Here is a 24,771-nt window from a genome sequence, read left to right on the forward strand (position 1 = left end):
GATCTCTGAAAGACAAGTCAAAATTCCTAATTGAATATATGGATCCTTCATGAAAATTCAATCTTATAAATCAACGTAAAAATAATTAGCTAGGTGTTATGGTATATACTTGTAATCCCAGTATTCTGGATGTCAAAGCCAGGAAGACCACAAGTCTAGGATAAGTTGAGCTAACAGCACGACATCATCTCAAAAAACCAAGGTCTAATGGTAAACTCAGTGGTACAGTGCTGCCTTAGCGTGTGCAAGACCCTGGATTTGATTAAGAAGCACTGTGAAGAAGAAAAGCAGAAGTCATCTGAAAGGAAAACTTCATTTTTAACCATGAAAATTGTCACAAATACAACTTTTATATGTGTGTGTGTGTTGACTGCTACAAAACAAAACAATGTGCAAGTTAATATAACTTCTGATGTTATTGGACTTTATTTTTCTTTTGAGATGAGTATCACTTAAGTAAGTGTATCCCAGGCAGTCCTTGAATTTGGGATCTTCCTGCCTCAAGAGTCCTGAGTGCTAACACAGGCATGTGCCACATGCTCCACTAACTTAAAACTTTAAGTGACATTTAAATAAGGCATGCTATGTAGGAAAGTAAGAAAGGTATATTTCTAAATTCAAAATCAGAATGTTTTCCCCTTTAAAGCCACTTTGATATCTATAGCTTATATCATAGGAGAATCAGCAAGACGTGTAGCTCATCTGAGCAGTTCAAAACGAACCTATACCTGCCTCTTCCTCATCCACCAACTGCACCACTTAAGCAGAAAAAGCTGCCAATGTACGGATGAGATCAAGAACATTGTGTCCGTGCCCCCCCCCCCCCCCCGCCAAGTAAAATCAGACATTTCAGAAGGCACCTATACATAATTTGGTTTCAGGGCTGAGTGGCTAAAATTGTCTTTTATGAATCAGCAGTTTTTCAGCCTGAAAGCAGTTCTACTACAGTTGTGGTTATTATCCAATGCCTGACTCTCCCCCACCCCCCGCCCTAACTGTTAATTAAAGTAACTTAGGGGATGTGGGATATTCTATGCCAACTGCTTCAAGATGTTATCTTTTTGTCATTTCATTGAGGTTTGAATTAAAACTAAGTTCATCTCACAGGGTTCAATTTAGCATCTTCAGTATGAATGAAAGGCACTTGCAGTTCATATAAACCATACTTAGGTGGATATAAATGATCACTTTGGTTATGAGGAAAGAAAATACATGAGTTTTGCTATATTTTAATATTGTTTTTTGTTTTGTTAATTTTTATCAAGGATTTATTTTAATATAATGGTTAAAGTAGAGAAAGAAAAGTATTTCCTGCTCTCCATGCAGGAGATGAGAGTTAAGGAGGCTAATAGTAAGGTTAAGGGGCTCGTTTTTAGGTCTTAAGAATAACATCAAACAAAAGGTACTAAATACTCCACAGGGTGCATAGTACCATCAAGCACCTTAAAGTTTACATGGAGGAGACATGGTTTTTGACTGCGGAGGCTCCTATGGCCAGAGGACCTGACAACTCTGGAGTTTAAGAACTGAGTGAGCAATGCAGTAATCTACCAAAGTAAATCAAGAGCTACTGTGGGCTGGAATTATCTTAGCACTTGGAACTAATCCAATCAAGATGAAAGACAAGACTAAACTTGGTTGAGAATTCTTTCAGGCTCATATAGTTTTTATTAACATTCATCTAGTAAACACTTGACCTAACAGACAACTGAAAATAAGATACTAACTCTCTTGAAGTGCAAGGGTTAAAACAACTGTGATTACTTATTTAAAAAAAAACAAACATATTGACGGGTTATTACACTAGTTCAAAAATAGGCCACATACTGACACTGCATTCCCCTCATGCACTGTTCATTTAAAGGTATTAAAATATGTGGGTTCTATATTGACCCACAGAAAGCCCACCACAAATTTAATGTTCTGTGTATCAAATATCCACCTCATGTGTACTATGAAAATTTTATGCATCATTAAGCCAAAAGTAAATAACAGTAAAAAGCTGCAAATTTTCATATGGATGGATGTCAGTATATCTAAATAGGAAATAAATGGCAATCCTATCTACCTATATTAAAAAAAATAGACTATCTTTTCAGATTTTGCATACCCATCATTCTAAGAAGAGGTATGTAGGATTTCAGATTTTATGATCAATTGCCAGAAAAAGTCAGTTCCTGCAGTATCACATTAGCATTTGATTTTAGTTTATATGGTTTATGAGACATTGTAAATCCATCTAAAAGTATAATTGTTCTGAGATAGTTCCAATGTTAACCCTATAATCTATCAGGAAGAATATCAATGTGGTGTAGAAGATAGCTAATCAGCATTGACTACAAATATGCTCACTTTTAAGAGAGACAATCTGGTCATCCAGAAAAAAAAAAAAATCACAGCTACAAACTGGGAAACACGCTCCTCTAAGATACTTATCTGGCCAAGGCACACAAGTTCTAGTCAGAACTGTTGGTCAGGTTAAAGTTAGGCCACATTTAAGAAGCAACCTGTAAACTTCCAGATTAACCTTCCAAGGCAGTATAACAGGTCCAATTCTTCCGAAAAGTAGTTTGGTACTGTCCCACCCACCTCAACCCAGAATCTGAAGTTAAATCAAAACAGCAAATGGGAGAGAAAGTGAGCAGATGTGTAAACTCTTAGCACATTCTTATTGCTGTATTAAGTTTTGAAGATGAGCACACCTGCTACAACAGTATTGTTCCAGGAAGCAGAGTAGGCGCAATGGTATTTAGAAAATAGATTGTTAGAAAAGTAAAAACATGTTTCAAAATCTACAATAAACCTGTATCCAAAGGAGTCTTATATGTCAGTAATATGCTGAACTTTTGAGTTCTCTGGTACAGCTTTGCAAAGGGCTCCCTTGGGCACGGCTCATTTCCTGCCTGTTGAGGGGGAATATGCTACACAGAGCTATGATGGTTTCTACTGAGTGGTAAAGTTCACAGATGTTCCAGGTTATTCATATCAGGATCATTCCTTGTGCAATGTTTGATGTAGATGAAGATAGAGTGGTTTCTTGGTCAACAGTTGTAATTTCTTTCGTTTAAAGTCAGTGGGTTTCTTGTATCTGTAACCACAATAGAAAGAGATTATTGTTTAGATAATTGATGTATTCTAAGGTTAAGTTTAAAAGACAAACATACCAGTAGCCATTAGAATAGTACAAATCCCACATGCACGTCACTTACAGTTCTATTACAATTGGTCCAGGTTTTATTTCATCCATCTCCATGAAAGCAAAACACTTGGTGCTGGTAAACCTTTTTTTAGGCTTGTAGTGTTTAAATTCAAAGAAGATAGCTGCACCTAAGGAATTAAAACAAACCACCTAAACCCAAGGTACCACTCTGATCACCAATAAAATGGCTTGCATAGAATGTGTTATACAGGAACTACTATGAACCACTAAAGAATATAAAAAATAGACAAGGAACATAGATTCTTGTTAAGTTTGATCAATATCCATAGATACTGTTTCAGAAAGCAATGGACAAAATAAGCATTGAAAAATTTCTTTAAAAAATTCAAGCTTGGGGCTGAGGATGTAGCTCAACAATAGAGTGCTTGCCAAGCACACAAGTCACAAAGCTGCAGGTTGTCTTCAGAATGATTGATGCAGGTGCATGCATGCACACACACACACACGTGTGCGTGCATGCACAGACACAGACACACACAAATTCAAGCCTGAATAATTTCTCTCCTCTCTGAAGCCCCCAAACTGTACATTTGGAGGCCCAGAAACCAAGCATGAATAGCATACTGGTTTAGTTGTCAAATAGCAACATTTCCTACCATTTTCAGAGTGAAAGCCCTATTATATTTGTAATTATATTTGATCAAGACAGAGCTTTGGAAGGAAAAGGCCTAAAAGCTGGCTATTCCATTGCTTCCCTCAACAATCAACTGATCAGGGGCTGGGAAGGTGGCTCAGTGGTAGAGCACTTGCCTTGCATGCTAGAGGCCCTGGGTTCGATTCCTCAGCACCACATAAGAAAAAAGCCAGAAGTGGCGTTGTGGCTCAAGTGGTAGAGTGCTAGCCTTGAGCTGAAGATCTGAGGGACAACGCCCAGGCCCAGAGTTCAGGCCCCACGACCGGACCAAAAACAAAACAAAACAAAAACAACAAAAACAAAACAAAAAATCAACTGATCAGGAGGATTTCTGGCAATTCTGCATTCCCAAAGCCCAACAGATAAGCTCTCCACCCCACAGAGAGAAAAAAGATAAAAATAGAGAATTAACTTGTCTCACCAATGTAGCCAAGAACAACTGATTTCTATAAAAGGCATAGAAACTGACAGCAGGAAATTGGGGGTCTTGCTCAACTGGTGGCAACTTAATGCTTCCTTAACCAGAATGGTGCTGAATACTGGCTTTTAAAGAGGAGCAACAGACATGCAATACTTTTAGTGATGACAAAACTCCCAAGTGATTAAAAGTCTAACAATGTTCAGAAATCTGTGTACATCCCTGGTACTTTGGTCTAAATGGAGCCCCTCACATGTCAGAGGAGAAAAAAAAAAAGTCCCTCAAGAGACAATGCGGAGGGAGGTGTGGGGATGATGGCATTCTTAGACATGTACTTCCTGCCTCACATAAATGATTACACTAGTTGGGTTATCAGTAACCAATCCACAGTACCATATCCACAGAAGGGTGCTTTTTCTCTTTTCTCTCCCACAGCATAGTAGAGACATTTGGTTATTAAAAAAAAACAAAACAACCCTCCATTTGAAGACAGCAGATCATATTTCTTAGTCTCATCAGCTAGGAAAACCATCTCCTTTGCACAATGATTGTGTCTGAACAAATGTGGAAGTGGCATACTTAAAACAATGTAAAAACTCTAATGTTACCATCACTTTGACGAAGTTAAAAAAAATACCCTTTTTTTCTTGCTCCTTATGCATAGCTTTCTACTCCATGAAATTGATAAGAATGAACTAAATGTGAAATGGGAATTTCCTAGAATAACTGAGAAGCTTATAAACATGAAAGTATGTTCATTAGTATTAATATTAACTAAAATCAAGTAACTATTACTTCAAAGATAGAGAAAAGGAATACACATATTAAAATATTAACATGTAAGTCAATTTATCAAGAAAGAATATAGCATAATAAAATTGAAAAGTTAGCCCACAAAACACTTGACCTTCTCCCCTTCATATCAGGAACATTTTTCAAAGCAATGGAGACAAGTAGAAAATTTAATATTTTTTAGTACTTTTAGGCATACTTCAATACTAAAAATGTTCAACATTATTTAATGAGTGTATTAACACATTCTTCTAACAGTGACAAGCTCTGGTACATATCAGAAAGACTAAGACAGACGGCTGAGGCTGCCCACGGTTGGACTCAGGAGATGAGCTGGGCCAACACTTGCACTTAATGACTGCTGCTCTGGGGGCACTCAGAACCACTGTGGTGCCAGAAGCACTGTTGTTTTTTCGTTTTTGCCAGTCCTGGGGCTTGAACTCATGGGCTGGGCACTGTCCCTGAACCTCTCTGTGCCCTACCACTTGAGCCACAGCACCACTTCCAGCCTTTTCTGTTTATGTGCTACTGAAGAATTGAACCCAGGGCTTCATGCATGCCAGGCAAGCGCTCTACTACTAAGCCACATTCCCAGTCTGTGCCAGGAGCACTGTAGATGGGTATCTGAGTGGCCAAGCACCAGATTAAGAGATGTGAAATATCAAATACTGTAATGTCAATTGCTTCAAAAGTTAGTGGTCTCACCTTGTGTGTGTGTGGGGGGGGGGGGAGTTAAGTGGACAAGATAAGATATGAGACCTGTTGAAAATGGGGATTAAGAATTCAGGCCTAATTTATAATACTTCTGAAATCAAAACCCACACTATTGTAATTTATTATAAAAATAACAATTATATAATTAAAAAAAAAGAATTCAAGCCTAGCAAAAGCGAAGGAGGCTCCCTTAGATATTATCTGTGTACTAGGGAGAATGAAGAGGAAATGGTCTGAGGATATTCCAAAATAATGCTTATTTGAGAAAAATCAAACTTATAAGTTTTTTTTTTTTTTTCGTTAGTCATGGGGCCTGAACTCTGGGCCTGGGCGCTGTCCCTCAGCTCTTCAGCTCAAGGCTAGTGCTCTACCACTTGAGTCACAGAGCCACTTCCGGATTTTTCTGTTTATGTGGTGCTAAGGAATTGAACCCAGGGCCTCATGCATGCGAGGCAAGCACTCTACCACTGAGCCACCTTCCCAGCCCCAAACTTATAAGTTTTTTAAACTGAGAAAATTAGTAATTGTGTTATCTAGTTTATAATCACAAACACTGTAATATAGTAAAGTGTTCCTTGTTAGTAAGGCCGTACTTAAATAACTTGATTGTTTTTGGAGTGTATCTGTTGACATATGAATGAGGTTATCTTGTTTTCCAGGTGCCTATTTGGTCCCTGTTTGGTATTTATTTCTGCCAGATACCAGCTGTTATGTCAATATGCGCACAATCCCAAAAGAGGGCTCTGTCCATCAGAGGCCAATGACGTCTTTTTGTTGTTATTGGTTGTGGGACTTGAACTCTGGGCCTGGATACTGTCCCTGAGCTCTTCAGCTCAAGGAGAGTACTCTACCATGAGCCACAGAGCCACTTCCAGTTTTCCAGTGGCTTACTGGAGATAAGTGTTTCACGGACTTTCCTGCCCAGGCAGGCTTTGAACCACAATCCTCAGATCTCAGCCTTCTGAGTAGCTAGGATTACAGGTGTGAGCCACTGGCGCCTGGCTGAGGCCAATGACTGATGATTACAAACCTTTGGTTAATTTTTCAACATGCTTCTGGAGCTCAATATCCACATTAAAATGGACATATGTGTCTTCTTTTCTTGAAGCCACAGGGGTATCTTGCACAGGAGTTAAATCTATGCCATTCAAATCTAGAGAGAAACAGAAGTTTCTGCTTAGGAGCCCTGGCATTGCAGACTGCACAGTTATGTTTCCGACAAAGGCTTGGTGAGAGCTGAAAGGCAATTCTCAAGCTAACAGAACTCCCTAGCTGGTGTAGGCAGGGGTCTGGGCGCTCTTGCTATCCACTGGGGTAGGTGGAGGGAGGTGAGCAGAGAGGATGAGAAACCTTATGGAGGTGAGGAAGGTTTGCCGGGGCCAGGTGGAAAATGAAGTTTGTGGAAGACAAAGCTTGATGTTTATGGTTAAAAGTTGAAAGGAAGTTTCTACTTTCCTGGGGAATAGACTATTCAATGTGCAATTAAAATTTAGAATGTATATAAATATGCCACAATGTGGTTCCTATCCCTATTTTCCAACCTTAATTCAGAAAGGCCTTTGAATCTAACATAAGAATTTCCCTGTAGTATTCAAGTCAAATGGACATGAGAGCTGCCAAGGAAGCTCTTTCATCAGTGAACAAAATTATATATATAACCTAAATACTGGTTTATGTCCACAGCCACCAGATGGTATTCTAAGTTATTATGGTTTTAATTTTCTAAATCCAGAAATCCCAGTTTAGTTCAATTCAACATGGCTTCTCGAAATACTTAGTATTTATGTATTATTCAACAGAGCTGTCATAGGGAACTTAAAAAGAATTTAGTATATTTATTTTAATTCTCAGAGATATTCACACAAAGAATTTCAGTTCAATATGCAAAGGTAACAATATACACATTATCATTACTTTTTTATGTTTTACAGTGTATATTTCTGAATGAGCTATACAGGTTTTTTTAAATGGCCTACCAAACAATGTATATTTTCCAATGAATACATATCTGATAATTGGTAACATCAAAAGTTAAATATCAGTTATAGTTCTGTTGGTGGTAATCTTTTTTTTTTTTTTTTGCCAGTCCTAGGGCTTGAACTCAGGGCCTGGGCACTGTCCCTGAGCTTCTTTTGCTCAAGGCTAGCACTCTACCACTTAAGCTACAGCACCACTTTTGGCTTTTTCTGTTTTTCTGTTTACTGAGGAATCGAACCCAGGGCTTCATGCATGCAAGGCAAGCACTTTACCACTAAGCCACATTCCCAGCCTGGTAATAATCTTTACATATTAAAATCTTTTACTATGACTTAATTCCTTTTTTATTTTTATTTTTTTAGTGCCAGCCCTGGGAATTGAACTCAGGACCTGGGTTCTGTCTCTGAGCTTTTTTGCTTAAGGCAAGTGCTTTACCACTTGAGCCACAGCTACATTTCTGGCTTTATGGTGGTTAATTGGAGATAAAAAGTATCAGACTTTCCTGCCCAGGCTGGATCTTCAGATCTCAACCTCCTGAGTAGCTAGGATTACAGGCATGAGTCATAGAAACCTGGCTTCCCTTTTCTTTTAATCAGTATCAAAAACTCACAGATTTGAATTTATGACTAATAAAAGTACCATTTAATTTCAGCCCATTTGTCTCAAATTGTAAGTTAAAGTAAATCATTTGCACCAACAGTACAGTTATTACTTGGTAATGATATGGTAACTTTATCATTAATGATCCAATCATTATTCTTAATCTTATTAAGTCTTTCTTTTGAGGCAGTGTCTCAGAAACAAAACAAAATTGGGTATAAGTTATAAACAGGAAAATATTTTCAGTAGATCTCTGAGAGGTGTTCAGTGGAAGAGTGGTCATCTTTTATAGGGATTTTGTTTCATTGTAGAATTAATTAAGATATCATAAAAATGAAAAAGAATCCAAAAGGAGAGTAGCACCTAGCATAAAACTTGCTGGGGGGAAGAATATAGATAGAATGTTATTTACCTTTTACACTAACTGTAATATAGGGATCAATACACTGCCCAGCGTCTTTTAGGCCAATTTTCTCAATTCTGATAGTGAGTAACGTCATTCCAGGTTCTGATGGCAATCTGGGTAATAAAGTACCTGGCAACAGAGAAACAACAATAAATGTTAGATCTACCAATAATTTCAGAGTAAATATTTTAACAAGCAGAAATGATACAGACTTGCTCTTAAATAAGTAGTCAGACATTATATATTTTGGTTTCCAAAAGTCCCAAACACTTGCTCTTATTCACTTCAGAAAAATATTAAATTATAAGCAAGATAAATCTGAAATACCATACCTCAAAACACCATATAGTAGATTTATTAATTCAAGCTTGTTAAAAAGTCAAATTATAGTCAGGCACTGGTATCTCATGCCTGTAATCCTGTAATTATTTAGGAGGTTGGATCTGGATATCGGGGTTCAGATCTACCCTGGAAAGTCTGTAAAACTCTTATTTCCAACAAACTACCAGCATCCAGGTCCTGAATTCAAGCCCTACGATTGGCACACACACACAAAAATTCAATTCATTCAAGGAAGTCCAATTATGAATTACTACAAAATTGATAATATACTCCCATAATACATTCTATGAACTTAAATTTTATACTTTAATATGAAGAACAAAAACAGGAAAAGCCTTTAAGACATTTGTTATACTATCCTAAAGCTTGAGAGATTTCATATCAGTTATTAATAAATCTTTCAGTTGCTACTAATAATATATATGCTTTAATACTTGTGGTTAATTGTTGAATTTTAGTATAATTTTCTATTCTTTTCCTCATCCTGTATGATTGATTCTCTCAGAATTAATACTACAGAGTATCACATAAAATCCTAAGACCAATTTGTATGTTTGAAATCTTCTCTATACACAAATTGAAAAATTTAAAACTAAAGGCCCATCCAGAATGAGATGAGAACTACCCCCCTCTCCAAAATGGTATAAAATAAGAAATAACTGTAGAGTTTGTGTCTTTCAACAAGATGAAAACAAAAGCTGAAGCTGGGCACTGGTGGCTCCCACCTATAATCCTAGCTACTCAGGAGGCTGAGATCTGAGGATCGCAGTTCAAAGCCAGTCCATGCAGGAAAGTCTATGAGACTCTTATCTCCAATTAACCACCAGAAAACCAGAAGTGACTGTGGCTTAAGTGGTAAAGCACTAGCCTTGAGCTGAAGAGCTTAGGGACAGAGCCCAGGCCCAGAGTTCAAGCCCCATGACTGACCAAAAAAAAAAAAAAAGAGAGCAAGAGAGAAAGAGAGAGCTGATTTTAATCCAGTATGTACATAACATGTCAAACTACAGAAGGATTGCAATTTCCAGGCAGAAAAGTTCATGAGATTCCATCTCAATAAAATAATCTAGCCACAGTGATTCATAATCTTCCCAGATACAGAAGACATGATCTGTATAATACAGGCAGATCATGGTTCAGGCATGTATCAAGGTAGGAGGGCAAGACTTTATCTCAAGAATAACCATTGTGAAAAAGGGCTATGAGTGTGCTCTATTGTATAGTGCCGGTCAAGCAAGTTCAAGGCTCCCAGTTCAAACCTTAGTACTGGTCAAACAACAACAAAACAAAAAAGGAAGTGGAAAGCATCACCTATCACCAACATACTAAACCACACAAGAAAGAATATCAGGGATTGAAGATAAGGTCAAGCAAGTACTACATTAGGATAGCAATACAGAAAAACAAACAAGTCAGAAGACAACTTTCAAGGACACTGGAGTAATATAAAGAGATTAAACTGAAGAATTTCTGCAAGAACTGAGATAGAAACTAAACCACAGGAAATTTATTGAATGGAATTATAGGAGAACATTTTCCATATCCAGGAAAAGACTCAGATGCATATAGAATCCTACATAGACTACCAGAAAAGAAAACATCACATTATATTTCAAGTGTGAAATCTAGAGACCAAAGAGAAGATATTGAAAGCTGAAAGTGAAGAATGTCAACCTAATTTTCAAAGGTAAAAATATCAGTTTTACATTAGACTTCTTAGCAGAAACTTTTTCTTTTTTCTTTTTCTGTAGAAACTTGGAAAACTAAGAAAGCATGGGTTGACATATTTCAAGCCCTTGAGAATAAAGACCGGCCAATTAAGAGTATTATATCCAGGTTCATTATCTTTTAAAATCCAAGGAGAAATGAAGACAAATATAAGCTATAACAATTCATAACCAGTAAGTGAGAATTGAAAACAACACTTAAAGGAATCTTTCACAGATCTCAGGAAAGAGGCAATTTCACAAAAGAAATGGAAAAACATGTGAAAATTAGGAAAGAATACATTATGATCAATTAAAAAAACCAGCAACCTCTAAACCTGCAAAGAGCAAAAGAAGAAAACAAATAGATACAACTCTTTCTTATACTCTCTGCTACTCCTGATCTTCTACCACTAAATCTTTCTGAGCAACTAAACACATACCTAAAAGTAGATTAGCTGAACAGTGTTTGCTCTTGGTATTTGTTTTTTGTTTTTTACTTTGTTTAAATTCACTCCTTCTCTTCCCTCCTTCTTGATCATTGGTGTTGCCCTGTTTCTTTTATATTTGTGTTATGCCTATACCTACTCATTTCCAACTTCACCTTCACTAATGTTCTAATCTTACACAACTTATTTTTTTTCCTACTTATCTTACTTCATCTACTTATTAACCTCTCCCATAGGGCTTAGCTTTCCATCCTATGTAACAAATGACATAGAACTATTCCAACAGGACTACCCTCTCTATTTCCTTACTACAATCTTGGTTAAGGAACATGAAAGCTGTTCATCAATAGAGGAATACAGACAAGGAAAGAGAAACAGACTATTGAGGGGCAGGTACTTGAGGGAAGGGACTGAGCTAACAAGGAGGATGAAGGAGGTTGGTTACCATCAAGATATAATTTACACCTATGAAACTAAAACAATGAAACCTGTAGAGATTGTTTTAGGAAAAGGGAAAAGCACTAGGGAGAGTGACTTAGGAATACATTGTAATGGTGTGGAAATGTTACCATGAAATCCTCTCCCCTATGACTAATGTAAGAAAATTAAGGAAAAAATCTATCTTCAGTGGTATACAACTTGTGGGTGGGGACAGGAGAGAGCAATTGGGAGAGAGTGAAGGGGTGACATTGACCAAAAAGAAATGTATTCATTACCTAACCTATGTGTCTGTAACCCCTTCTGTACATGACATTTAGCATAACAATTAAAAAAACAGAAACATATGGAAGATGTGTCATTATCTCAATTTACAGATGATGAGGAGAGGATAAGAGCCTCCACTAAATTGGCATTATGAAAGGTTATCATGTAAATGCTTTATATTTAAGGCCTTCTTTAATCTTCATAGAGACGCTACAAGCTAAGCATGGTCATTTTCTCATTTCAGATAGTAATGTGTGTAGTGTAACTCAACTAGTGCCTGGCAGAAATTAGACTTCTGCTCATTCAACCCTTCACTGTTCATACTACAAATGTTTCCTCTCCAAGGAGTCTTAAGAACAGTGGACTATTGGGGCTGGGAAGTTGGCTCAGTGGTAGAGCGCTTGCCTTGCATGCCTGAGGCCCTGGGTTCGATTCCCAGCACCACATAAGCAAAAAGAAAAAAGCCGGAAGTGGCGCTGTGGCTCAAGTGGTAAGAGCACTAGCCTTGAGCTGAAGAGCTGAGGGACAGTGCCCAGGCCCAGAGTTCAGGCCCCATGACCGGACCCAAAAAAAAAAAAAAAAAAAAGAATAGTGGACTATTACTTTACTTATGAACTCATCTGAATGACACACATACTGAATTCAACTACATTGTAAAGCATAGTCTATCCTAAAATTCCTCACAGTATTACAGCATCTTGCTACACTTCCTAAAGTGACCTAGTTTTCCAGAAAGAACAGTGCAGAGGCAGGTGTGGTGATGCATGCCTGTGATCGCAGCAGTCCAGAGGCTAAGGAAGAATGATCACCAGCTTGTGCTACAAAACCACACTGTTTCCAAAACCGTATTAAAAAATAGTGCACTAAGAACAGAAGAGAATAAAGAAGTAACTGTGAAAACCAAAAATTTTACCCAGGGTCCTTGTAAGATTATTTATTGAGAGGAAAGATCCTTATCAAGACCCACAAATAAAAAGGCTTGCTGTATATTCGTTGTTTCTCTTAAACAAGGGAACTTAAGTAATATGTTCTTCCTGGTAATGATTTTAATAATCATAATTTGACTAATTAAAGGACTTAGGATAATACATATTAAAGGTATCTAGAAGTTAGCCTAGAAGACTTAACATGGCCTGTTTGTAAGGCTGGCCTGGGCTGCCATTTGGGATTTTGGATTTGAGAAAGGTTCCCTTCATTCTCTTATAATAGTACAACGTCTAAACCATTGGTGCAAATGATATGGTTTTTGGTTAATAACCGATTTCCTTGTGGAGTTTGGAATTTTGGCCTATGGTAGGCAGAGGGTGCTAGTATTTCACAGGAGTTGTCACAACCTGTCACTGGGGGAATGAAACACATCCTATGGAACTCCACTGGGAGAGGTCTCTTGGAAACTCATACCTGGTTTCCTCTGGACTTCACCCAAGTGCCTTTCCCCCTTGCTAATTTTGTTGTGTTTTCTCCTAATAACTCACAGCTGTGAGTACGACACACACTTAGTCTTGTGAGTCCTAGCCATTTAGTGATGTGGGTGGTTTTGGGGATCCCTGACACAGGTGATGTTTCTACACTATATACTTAAGTATCTACTACCAGCAATCTGCTTAAGATTTTGTGGCCTCTTTAGAATACTAAAGCTGTGGATTTAATTCCCAAAGGCTCTGTTGGGTTGGGGTTATCAGCAAGAAGGGGAAGGATGAAATTGTTAAAATTATTTTGAAGGAAGAAGGTAGATAAGGGAGAGTAACAGAGGGGAATGACATTGTATGCATCTATGAAAATGTCGTAAGGAACTCTCTTTCCTTATATAATTACTGTATGCTAATAAAATTGTTTAAAAGAAACAAAAAAGACTGCAGGGCCTCTGGAGTTTTATTCTCCACTAGTGAGTAATCAGTTCCAAGTACCTTGACCTTTGATGAAATAATAAATATTCTTTCTAAGTAATACTCACCGGGAACTCGGGCAGGAAAAGAATCAGGAGACCCTGCTCCAGCACCACCTTCTTCTTCATCTTCTTCAAATTCCAAATTCTCTTCTTCACCAGGTGCTAAAATTCTTCTATTAAAAAAAAATAATAAGCTATAATGCTCAATATGTTAGTAAAGCCTCATAGCTACTCATTTTCCAGGAAAGATACTGAAGGTTTTAAACAGTTGATGTATTGGTATCAATGGCTCTATTGTAATAATTGTTACCACTAGTATCAATCATACAATTGCCATCAAAATTTGATATTAAAGAAGTATTTTTAAAAAGTTATAGATGATAAAATGAGAAGACAATATGGACATTTATTTTACCTTAATGGTACAGGCTGAACATCAAATGGAAATTCTTTATTATATGTAAGAATATTCTTTAGTACTAGAATAAAAAGATAAGTAAATATAAATTCTTCCATTAGTTAAAACCAAATACTGCATCTTAAATGGCTAATTTTAGCCATTTTTACTATGTATACACTCTCCCCTTGCCCCACCCCCCCCTACTTCTCTTTGAAGGTCTTAGAAAATGAATTCCCACACAGTACAAGGTAGAGAAGGAGAATACCTCCTCTCTGTGAGACTTTAATTAAGACTGACATCAAAAAAGATGACAACTGGAGAAATACATGAACACATGCTTTTCTGTCTTGAATCAATTTGCCCTCGATAGCATCCTGTAGGCCAGTCTGGTAGCAGCCAAGTTATAATTTTTGTCTTTCATTTATGATTAAATTTATTATGAAATACATTTATGTATTTACATATGTAGACACAGAGTGGGATTTACCTTCAAGAGAAGTCTTCACACATGACATTATGTCCTGGCTGTGATCTATATTCTAATGGCTATATTCTGGCACATAAGCTTAGAGAAATATGTTCTACAATGCTATTTATATCTGGAGAAATACATTAAGTATGTATGGCCTTCTGTATTCCTAGTAATTACCTGCAATCACATCAAGGCAAACTCACAGTATTAACAAGCTACCCAAAAGAGATCTGTGGTACTCAACTTATTTAACCTTTCATTTTGAAGTCCTGCAGTTTAAAGCTAAAAGAGAAAGTGTTGTCATTAGCAAAACTCAGTTGAGAGGAATTATCTGAGTGTTTGGCATATAGCTGCTACACTTAAATAAACCCAAACAAACACTGTCAATTAATGAAAGATCTTGTGAGACAATAGGAGAAAGAATTGAAGATTTTTATAGGAAGAGATAATAAATACCCAAGGATAGTTTATAACCTTTATAGTTACCCTTGAAAGTATCTGTAATTTTTTTTTTCCTTTTGACAATGCTAAGCATTGAAACTAGACACTTGTGAATTCAAGGCAAGCGTTCTACCTCCAGGTCTCACCCTTGGACCTCGGTAAGATTCTCAAATTTTGTTTGTAACCAACAAACCTGCTGGAAAATAGTGACTAAATAAGAAACCAAACTTCTTTTTAGTTATTATTTTTTGTGATCTACAGTTGTAATATGTATGTGTGTGTGTTTTTATGACCTACAGTTGTAGTCTGTGTGTGTGTGTCACTGAGGATGGAACCCAAGGCCTCTCATATTCTAGGCAAGAGTTCTACCACTGAACTACACTCCCAATCCTACAGTTGTAATCTTTCATTTAAAGGCATCAATGTGCTTTTCTCAAAATAATCTTATGCGTAGCTAGTCATAAAAGCGATGGATCATGATTCTGTTTACATAAAATGCTCAGAATAGGCAAATTTATAGACAGAAATTAAATTAGTGGTTGACTAGAGCTGGTAATTGGAGGCTTTCAGGGTGGGATGAGGAAAAATGACTGACTGCTAATGGGTACAGGGTTTCTTTTTGTGGTGATGAAAAATGTCCTAAAATAGCTGGCTATGATTACATAATTGTCAAAATACAAAAAAAAAATAAACTATACTTTAAATGGATAAACTGTATAGTATGTGAATTATATCTCAATAAAACAAGTTGCTATGAAAATAAACTTACAAAAAGAGAAAAATTATCTTATATGAAGTATTTTTACTACCTTTTTCGAAAGTCATCAAGTTAAATTGTAGGCACAAGAAAATGTGTTTAGGGGCTGGGAAGGTGGCTCAGTGGTAGAGCGCTTGCCTTGCATGCATGAGGCCCTGGGTCCAATTCCTCAGCACCACATAAGCAGAAAAAAAAAGCCGGAAGTGGTGCTATGGCTCAAGTGGTAGTGTGCTAGCCTTGAGCTGAAGAGCTAAGGGACAGCGCCCAGGCCCAGAGTTCAGGCCCCACGACCGCCCCCCCCCCAAAAAAAAGAAAATGTGTTTATTACAAATAAAAATTTGGCCGAGTGCAGGTGGCTCACACCTATAATCCTAGCTACTCCAGGAGGCTGAAATTTGAGGATCATGATTCAGAGCCAGCCCAAGCAGGAGACCCTTATCTCCAAGAAACCACCAGAAAACCAGAAGTGGCGCTGTGGCTCAAGTGGTAGAACACTTGCCTTGGGTTGAAAAGCTTAGGGACAGAGCCCAGGCCCAGAGTTCAAGCCCCATGACTGACAAAAATAAATAAATAAAAATTTGTAAAACATGTTTTATTATTTGATTGGCATTCTTATTTATACTGTAAATATATAAAATTTATTTTGAATATAGAATTATATATCTTGTAACAAAAAGTTTATGAGCTGAATTATATAAAGCAACCGAAACTATTAAAATGACAGTTCAGCTGGGTGCCAGTGGCTCATGCCTGTAACCCTAGCTACTCAGGAGATCTGAGGATTGAGCTCTGAGATCTGAGGATTGTGGTTTAAAGCCAGCCCGAGCAGGAAAATCTGTGAGACTCTTATCTCCAAGAAACCACCAGAAAACCGGAAATGGTTCTGTGGCTCAAGTGGTAGAGCACTAGCCTTGAGCTGAAGAACTGAAGGACATTACCCAGGCCCAGAGTTCAAGCCCTATGATCAACAACAACAACAAAAATAATACTAAAATAAAATAACAGTTCACCATAATTCTGGCTATATGAGGAACAATGTTCAGAAGAGACAAAATATGATAACAACTTTAGAAAAGCCACCAGAATCACAACAAATATGCTATGTGTTCTGATTTTTTTATTGCTTTTCTCTACTACCCAAACAATAGAAATCAGATCCCTTGCAGCTTTGACTCTGGGTTCCTCCTTTGTGGCCTCTGCCTGTAATTATATTCACAGTTCAACAGCTCAATAACAGAAGTCTACCTTTCTTGAACTTCCTATAAACAGGTTAAAAATTGGCAGTCTGGGGAATTTTCATGAATAGTCTCTTCAGTTCTTTTACTTCTTATCCAAGGCATGGAAACCTGTCCTGAGTATCCTGAGATTCATGCCATTCAGCTACTAAGGGCTGAGGTAAAGAGTGAATAAAATATATTCTTCCCTATTTACATAAATAAGTTTAAAGTGTACAATCTACTCTCAATGACAGAATTCAGTTATAATCACCTCTGTATGGGGATCCATATTGCAAACATATCTCCTAAGAGAGCATTTCTTTTTTTGGGGGGGTCCAGTCGTGGGGCCTGAACTCTGGGCCTGGGCGCTGTCCCTCAGCTCTTCAGCTCAAGGCTAGCGCTCTACCACTTGAGCCACAGCGCCACTTCCGGCTTTTTTCTTATGTGGTGCTGAGGAATCGAACCCAGGGCCTCGAGCATGCAAGGCAAGCGCTCTACCACTGAGCCACTTTCCCAGTCCCCTAAGAGAGCATTTCTTTAAACAAGCAAGAAGGCTTTATTTGGTATTATCCTAACCACCAAAATATTTGAACTCCTTAGTTTAAGAAGTTTGTAAGAAGAGAGAAGAAATTGAGAGAAAGAGTAAATATTTTGTAGTGTTGTCTTCACAGGGAGTCTGTTGTTTCCAAAGAAACATAATGTGAATGGCATGGACAACTATAACTTTATATTCTCCACACTATTCTACTGTAAATGTCTGTCATAGTTGGTATAGTCTTATAAAAGCCATCAAGACAAAATAAAGGCTATTAATGTATTTAGTGCCAGACCTGGGGTTTGAACTCAGCTTGGGTGCTATCCCTGAGCTTTTTGGATCAAGGTAGTGTTCTACCACTTGAGCCTCAGTGCCACTTTCAGCATTTGGTGATTAATTGGAGATAAGTATCTCACATACCTTCTGGTCCAGGCTCACTTCAAACCATGATCCTCAGTTCTTAGCCTCTTGAGCAGCTAGGATTACAGGCATGAGCAATGGATGCCTAGCTTAGTTATTTTTGTATGCTACTACTGGAGCTTGAATTCAAAGCCTCAGGCTCTTGTTCAGCTTTATCTCTCATGTTTAGTGTTTTACCACTTAACCCACATCTCTACTTTCAGGGTTTTTTTTTTTTCTGGTAAATTGGAGATAAGAGCTTGCTTGGGCTGATTTTGAGTTGCAGTTCTCAGATCTCAGCATCTTGAATTGCTAGGCTTATAGGTATGAGCCACTGGTACCCAGCAAAGCTAATATATACTTCAATTAATACAACCTCATACGTTCTATAAATGAAGGTAAAATCCAAATGATAGTTACTATGAATATTGTAGGAATTAAAAGAGCACCAAAAAGATCACATAGGACTACATACTAAGAGAAATGAGTCTAATTACCATCACTGCTAGTGATAAGGAACCATTTTTCTAAAATAGTACCACTAAAAAAATATAAGATTAAACTTACTTGGTTCTAGCTTCTTCAGGTCCTCCAGTTTAAATTCTTCTTGGGACTGTGTGGACTGAATTTAAGATATGCACATTATATCTTTTTACAACAAAGATTTCAGTGTACTCTGTGTTGTTTAAATAATAAGAACCAAATAGTCAAAATGAGTCTATTTCTTGACTTCAAAGTAGATAATGAAAAAAAAATTTTTTTTTTTTTTGCTTTTGAATTCTTGGAACATTCTGGCTAAAAGTAACAGAAAAAACTAAAGTTATATCTTTTATTTCTATAGCTTATAAAATATAAGTGATATAATTTAAGCATGAGTTCAATGGATGAATTCTTATTGCTATAGAACCCTACTAGCACTTTGGGCATGAATGTCTATAATGTTTTATCAAAATAATTATTCTTCTTGTGTTAGAAAAAGAAAAACAAAATATCTACCTGTAAAGCTGCACTTCGCAATTCCAAGCATGTTGCAATTTTGCCTATGGTTTTCTGTAGGAAAAAAGTTATAATTACAAAATTATTATAATTGCCTGTAGTTACAATCAAGTTAATTTTTGTTTTGTTTTGTCTTTGGAGTGGGGGGGTCGGTCATGGGGTGTGAACTCAGGGCCTGGGCACTGTCCCTAAGCTTTTTCACTAAAGGCTAGCGCTCTACCACTTTGAGCCACAGTACCACTTCTGGTTTCTAGTAGTTAATTGGAGATTAAGAGTCTCACAGACTTTGTTGTTCGGGCTGGTTTTGAGCTGTGATCCTCAGGTTTCAGCCTCCTGAGTAGTTAGGATTACAGGCATGAGCCACTGGTACCTGGCACAAAGTTAATTTAAACTGACAAAAAGGTCTATAATGCATTTGAACAAGTTAAATCTTATTTCTACCACCTTGCAGACTTTAGAGAAATAGGAGACAAAGGGCTGAGGAAGAGACATTGAACTTGTATTCTCTTCTGATCTCTCATGCCACATCAATTCTAAGTCAAGTTTGCATTGGTTAACAACTTTGGGTACAACTTAAAGAGCAATGAATACATCTGTTATGAAAAGGCATATGGAGGTTCCTCAAAACAGACCTACTACACAATCCAGCAGTTCTACTCCTAGGTATATTAGGCAAAACAAATGAATCAGTATGTCTGAAGAGATATCTATACTCTCACACTCATTGGCAACACAACTGCCATAAAATGGAAACAATTAAAGTGCCCATCAACTGATGAATGGATAAAGAAAATATGTACACTTATACAATGGAACACTATTCAGCCAGTATCTAAAAAAGAAACCCCAACATTTCCAAAAACAGAGATGGAACTGGAGATGATTACACTAAGTAACAAGTCTTAAGAGATTGCAGAAGAATGGAGGGAACAAAGATTGAATAATGGGTACTAGTACTAGTTACAGGTAGAAAGCAGCACAAAGTCTGGTGTGCCACAGCACTGGATGACTCTGAATAACAATGTACATTTCAAAATGTAATAAATTTTTGGAAGTTGTTAATATAAGGAAAAGATAAAGCACTGAGTAATGTTTAACTTGATTGAAATGTTAAACAATGTATTCATGTGTCAAAATATCATTGTCTCATTCATATACTTAATTATTATTTTTAATCTATCAGTTAAAAAGTAATTTAAAAATAATAGCAAGAAACTTTCTAAAAAGAACACAATGAAAGAGAACTTCTTAACATGTTCCCTCCCCAACTTCATGTGTTTTCCTCCATACAGCCTGAAATGAACCAAAAGACTTAAATGCACAGTGGTGTGATACTGTTGATGGTATTAAGAAAAACCAGTATTTATAATGGACAGTAGCAAAAATGGATGTTAATGGTAGGTTATAGTCCTTGCCTTTAATAAGCTAATTTCTTTTATTACATGAGAAAAGACACATATAGAATCAAGTAATGGAAATCAAAGACACTCATTTCTATAAAATTCAACAAAGTCTTCTATTTACATATACTAAAGAAACAGAGCAAGATTTAGTTTTAGGAATTAAATCCCAAAGACTAGGAGGATTTCTAAAATTTAAGGAGGTTAGAAAACTGTCAGGGCTTCAACCTCAAGCAGAATAGGTAAGAAAAGTAAACTGATCAGCTAGGAATCGGTAACTGTTTTACCAGTAGGTACATGGGAGGTTTCTGAACAGGACTTGGTTAGATCTGTCATTAATGAAGACTATTGTGAACTGATCTAATTGTGTACTATTCATGATCCCAGCTATTTGGGAGTTTGAGGCAGGAGGGACAATTCAGGACCAGCCTGGAAAACAGCAAGATTATCTCAAAAATAGGAGAAAAAAAAAAAAAGGAGACTGTCATCAGAAAAGTATACAAAGCAGATATAGGAAGAGATTAATAAAAGAAATGATCAGGTCAGGCAGCTGAATTTTATATTTTCCAAAAAAGGTATTTCTTAGATGTTGTTAGAAACAAATCCTGACTAGTAAAGTATGTATCTACAATGTTCTCAATGCCTGATCCAGGGAATCTTTCAAAAAAAATGGCATATTTTTCTAACTGTACTGATAAAGTTGCAAAAGGTCAGTAAACTGGACTTGGTAGGTTTCTCATTGGTTATTTTTTCTGGGCGGTAAATGAGTGGTCAGGTAGTAGGGCAAGTACAGCATCTATAAAAACAGCTGGACAGCAACTCAAACCAAACCACTAGTAGAAAGATATACTCCCCAGCCAAGGAATAAGGAACAACATTTAACCATATCTACAACATTTAAAAATTCTGCTTAATTCAAATTTAAATGTTTATAAAATGCCCAATTTTATTCCAAAAATTTGCATGAGGAGCTTACATCTGAGAATTAATTTGTACATACTAAATGCAAAAAGTATATCAGTATTTTCTTCATAAAATGTAATATCCTCATATACATCACTTACTTTTGACAACACTAGTAAATAATTTTAAGCATAAATCTGTAAATCTAATAATAATATGATGTTGATGGCAGAGACTATTGAGTATTTACTAACAGGCCCTCTTAAGTGATTTACAAACATTAATTCATTTAACCCTCATGATAATCCTAAGTAAGATGCAAGCATTTTATTGGTGTGAAATCTGAAGAACTGAGAAGATCTAAAACTCATCCTCAACACACCAATGCCTTCTATATAACATACTAAAACATACAACAAAGTTTACATTTATATTAATGTTATCAGCTATAAATTCTTATTGTTTTAAAATGGACTTAAAAAAAAAGAATTTTACGTGTTAAAACATATCAATGAATTAATCTTTGAAACTAATAGCTAACATCTTTTCTTTCTTTACCACAAAATCCATTTAATTGCATACTTTAAATACATTTTAGCTTAACAACTATAAGCCTACTAATAAACTATTTTATATTTAGGAATTTCTTCAAGTTAAGCAGAAGCAAAAGCTTTGTAGACAGAAATGTACTCAACTATGGCAAAATACCAAGAGGCATTATTCATAGCTATTTTAAGGAACCACACCCAACTTCAGTATTAAAAAAGGAATGAAACACTATCATTGCAGCAGCGGCAATAACTTTTAAAACATGTAGAATTTTTCAATGCCAAAATCAAGTGCTTGCTACTGAAATATTTTCACATTTCTTAGAAGTAAAAATGATCAAGAAGCTCAAGTTCACACATACCAGGGGAAACAAGCCTACGTACTGACTACTAATTAACATGCATTAAGACGAAGTACAAGCCACCTATGATCTTAGCGCCAGGGTGGTAGGTAGAAGGACTGTAAGTTCAAGCCCAGCCTAAGGTAGTCAGGCTGATGAAAAAAAAAAAGTTTAATTTTAGGAAAACTTAAAAGTTTAACAATTCATTTAAATCAATCGCTCATATATAAAGTGACACAGAAATAGAAAACAAAAATTTTAAATATGGGTTATTTTATGTAGGCATTGCTAGGGAAATTGACAGCTCAAAAAAATCAGCTAAGCCGGGCACTGGTGGGTCACACCTGCAATCCTAGCTACTCAGGAGGCTGAAATCAGAGAATCCCAGTTCAAAGCCAGCGTGGGCAGGAAAGTCTGTGAGACTCTTATCTCCAATTAACCACCAGAAAACCAGAAGTGGCACTTGGTTTAAGTCGTAGAATGCTAGCCTTGAGGTGAAGAGCTCAGGGACAGCACCCAGGCCCGGAGTTCAAGCCCCACAACTGGAAAAAAATAATCAGCTAAAGGAAAAGACAAAATCAAAGTAGATAAAGAGTTGAATTAACTTTGGGAAAATGTATTGAACTTACATAAGAATAAGTAAGTTAAAAAACATGAAGTAGTATAGTTTCATGTAATCCAGATTTAATTTAAATAGGCTTCTATCTGGCTGGAAAGGGAGGTGGAGTTAGAAAAAGGCAGGGTTGGGGGCTGGGAATATGGTTTAATGTTAGCGTTCTTGCCTAGCACGCATCATGAAGCCCTGGGTTCGATTCCTCAGTACCACATAAGCAGAAAAGCCAGAAATGGAGCTGTTTTTCAAGTGGTAGAATGCTAGCTTTGAGCAAATGAAGCTCAGGGACAGTGCCCAGGCATGAGTTCAAGCTCTGGGACTGGCCAGAAAAAAGGGGGGAGGGACAGGGGTTCTGATAAAATGCAAAACAAGACTATAATGACTAGAATATAGCTGGAACTCTCATTACTACCCAACAAAAATTAACTCAAAACAGAGGAAATCTTTCTAAGTGTTATGAGACAAGATGTTCTTCTCTGTCCAGAAACTTACATGAGAAAATCTACTACACCAAAGTAGGGAGGGAATTCAATGGAGTGAAAGCTCTTGGCATCTTTTTTGCTGGCTACTAAACCCAGTTGTTATAATGACAAAACTATTGAGAAAGGAAATGAGTTAAGTGAACTCATCATGAAGATAATCTATTAAGAAACATAAACTTACTCTAAACCAGAATTTGAGGACATTAAGAATAAAAACTAGGAAGTGGTGCTGTAACTCAAGTGGCAGAATGCTGGCCTTGAGCTGAAGAGCTGAGGGACAGTGCTCAGGCCCAGAGTTCAAGCCCCACGATCAACAAAAAAATAAAATAAAATAAAAAAATAAATAAAACTAAATATAAAAATTTACAGTAAACCCCATTAGTAAGACTAGTTGTTCTTTACATTTAAAGTAAATATAATAAACACATAGCTATTCAAAACTTATGTTAATAATCTAGTATCTAACAATAAATGTATCCATCAAATATCTTTGAGAACTCTCTGTGAACTAGAAAGAAAAAAAGTTTCATAATGTTTCATAAAGAATCTTGGCATAAGGCAGGCACCAGTGGCTCATGCCTGTAAACCTAGCTACTCAGAAGGCTGAGATCTGAGGATCATGGTTCAAAGCCAACCCGGGCAAGAAAGTCCATGAGACTCTTACCTCTAATAAACCACTAGGAAAAAAAAATGGAAGTGGATCTGTGGCTCAAGCTGTAGAGCACTCGCCTTGAGCTGAAGAGTGCAGGGACAGTGCCCAAGCCAAGAGTTCAAGCCCCACGACCAACCAAAAAAAAAAAAAGAATCTTGGCATGGTGGCAAATACTTGTAATCCCGGCTACTTGGAGGCAGGAGTAAGAACATCGGTGAGACCATAGCTACAAAACAACTAAAGCAAAAAATAAAACAAGAGGGCAAGAGAGAAAATAAAGTACTTTATTTATTTATAGTTTTTAGTTCGAAAGGTACTGTTAAGGTTAAGTGTGGTGGTGCACACCTGTATTCTCAGCCACTTAGAAGGCAGCTCTTAGTTCAAAGTTAGCTGGGACAAAAAGTCAGAGAAAAATCACCTTTACCAACAAGTAGAGTGTGGTGGTACATGCATATAATCTCAGCTATGTGGAAGATGTAAGTAAAAGAATCACAGCAGATGTCCAGCCCTAGGCAAAAAAACTCGACCTTGTCTAGAGAAGTAATTGAGAAAAAAAGTCCTGGAGATATGGTTCAAATAAACATCTAAACATCTATCTGGCAATCTGGAAGCCCTAAGTTTTAATTCCAACACTAGAAGGAAAAAAAAGAATGCTACTATTATCAAAACACAGAAGAAAGCAAAAGCATACAGAATACAATTCAAAATAAAAAACTAGTTAAAAATGAGGTAATAAGCAGTCTCCATTTTTCTTTCTTTCTTTTTTT

The 24,771-nt window shown here is 36.8% G+C and overlaps 1 protein-coding gene across 1 annotated transcript; it reads right to left on the reverse strand.

Moving 5' to 3' along the window:
• Positions 1–1,638: 1,638 nt before the first annotated feature.
• On the reverse strand, positions 1,639–19,119 carry LOC138805473 (axin interactor, dorsalization-associated protein; the record flags this gene model as incomplete). The annotated part of the gene is made up of 8 exons (XM_069990264.1): positions 1,639–3,088; positions 3,210–3,327; positions 6,809–6,931; positions 8,768–8,890; positions 13,915–14,021; positions 14,264–14,327; positions 18,637–18,691; positions 19,066–19,119. Coding segments are annotated over 8 exons (741 nt in total), but the record flags the coding sequence as incomplete, so codon positions are not given.
• Between the last annotated feature and the right edge of the window lie 5,652 nt (positions 19,120–24,771).

Source organism: Dipodomys merriami, unplaced genomic scaffold (genome assembly GCF_024711535.1).
Source record: "Dipodomys merriami isolate MVZ:Mamm:240054 unplaced genomic scaffold, mDipMer1.0.p SCAF_395, whole genome shotgun sequence".
NCBI classification, from domain to species: Eukaryota; Metazoa; Chordata; class Mammalia; order Rodentia; family Heteromyidae; genus Dipodomys; species Dipodomys merriami.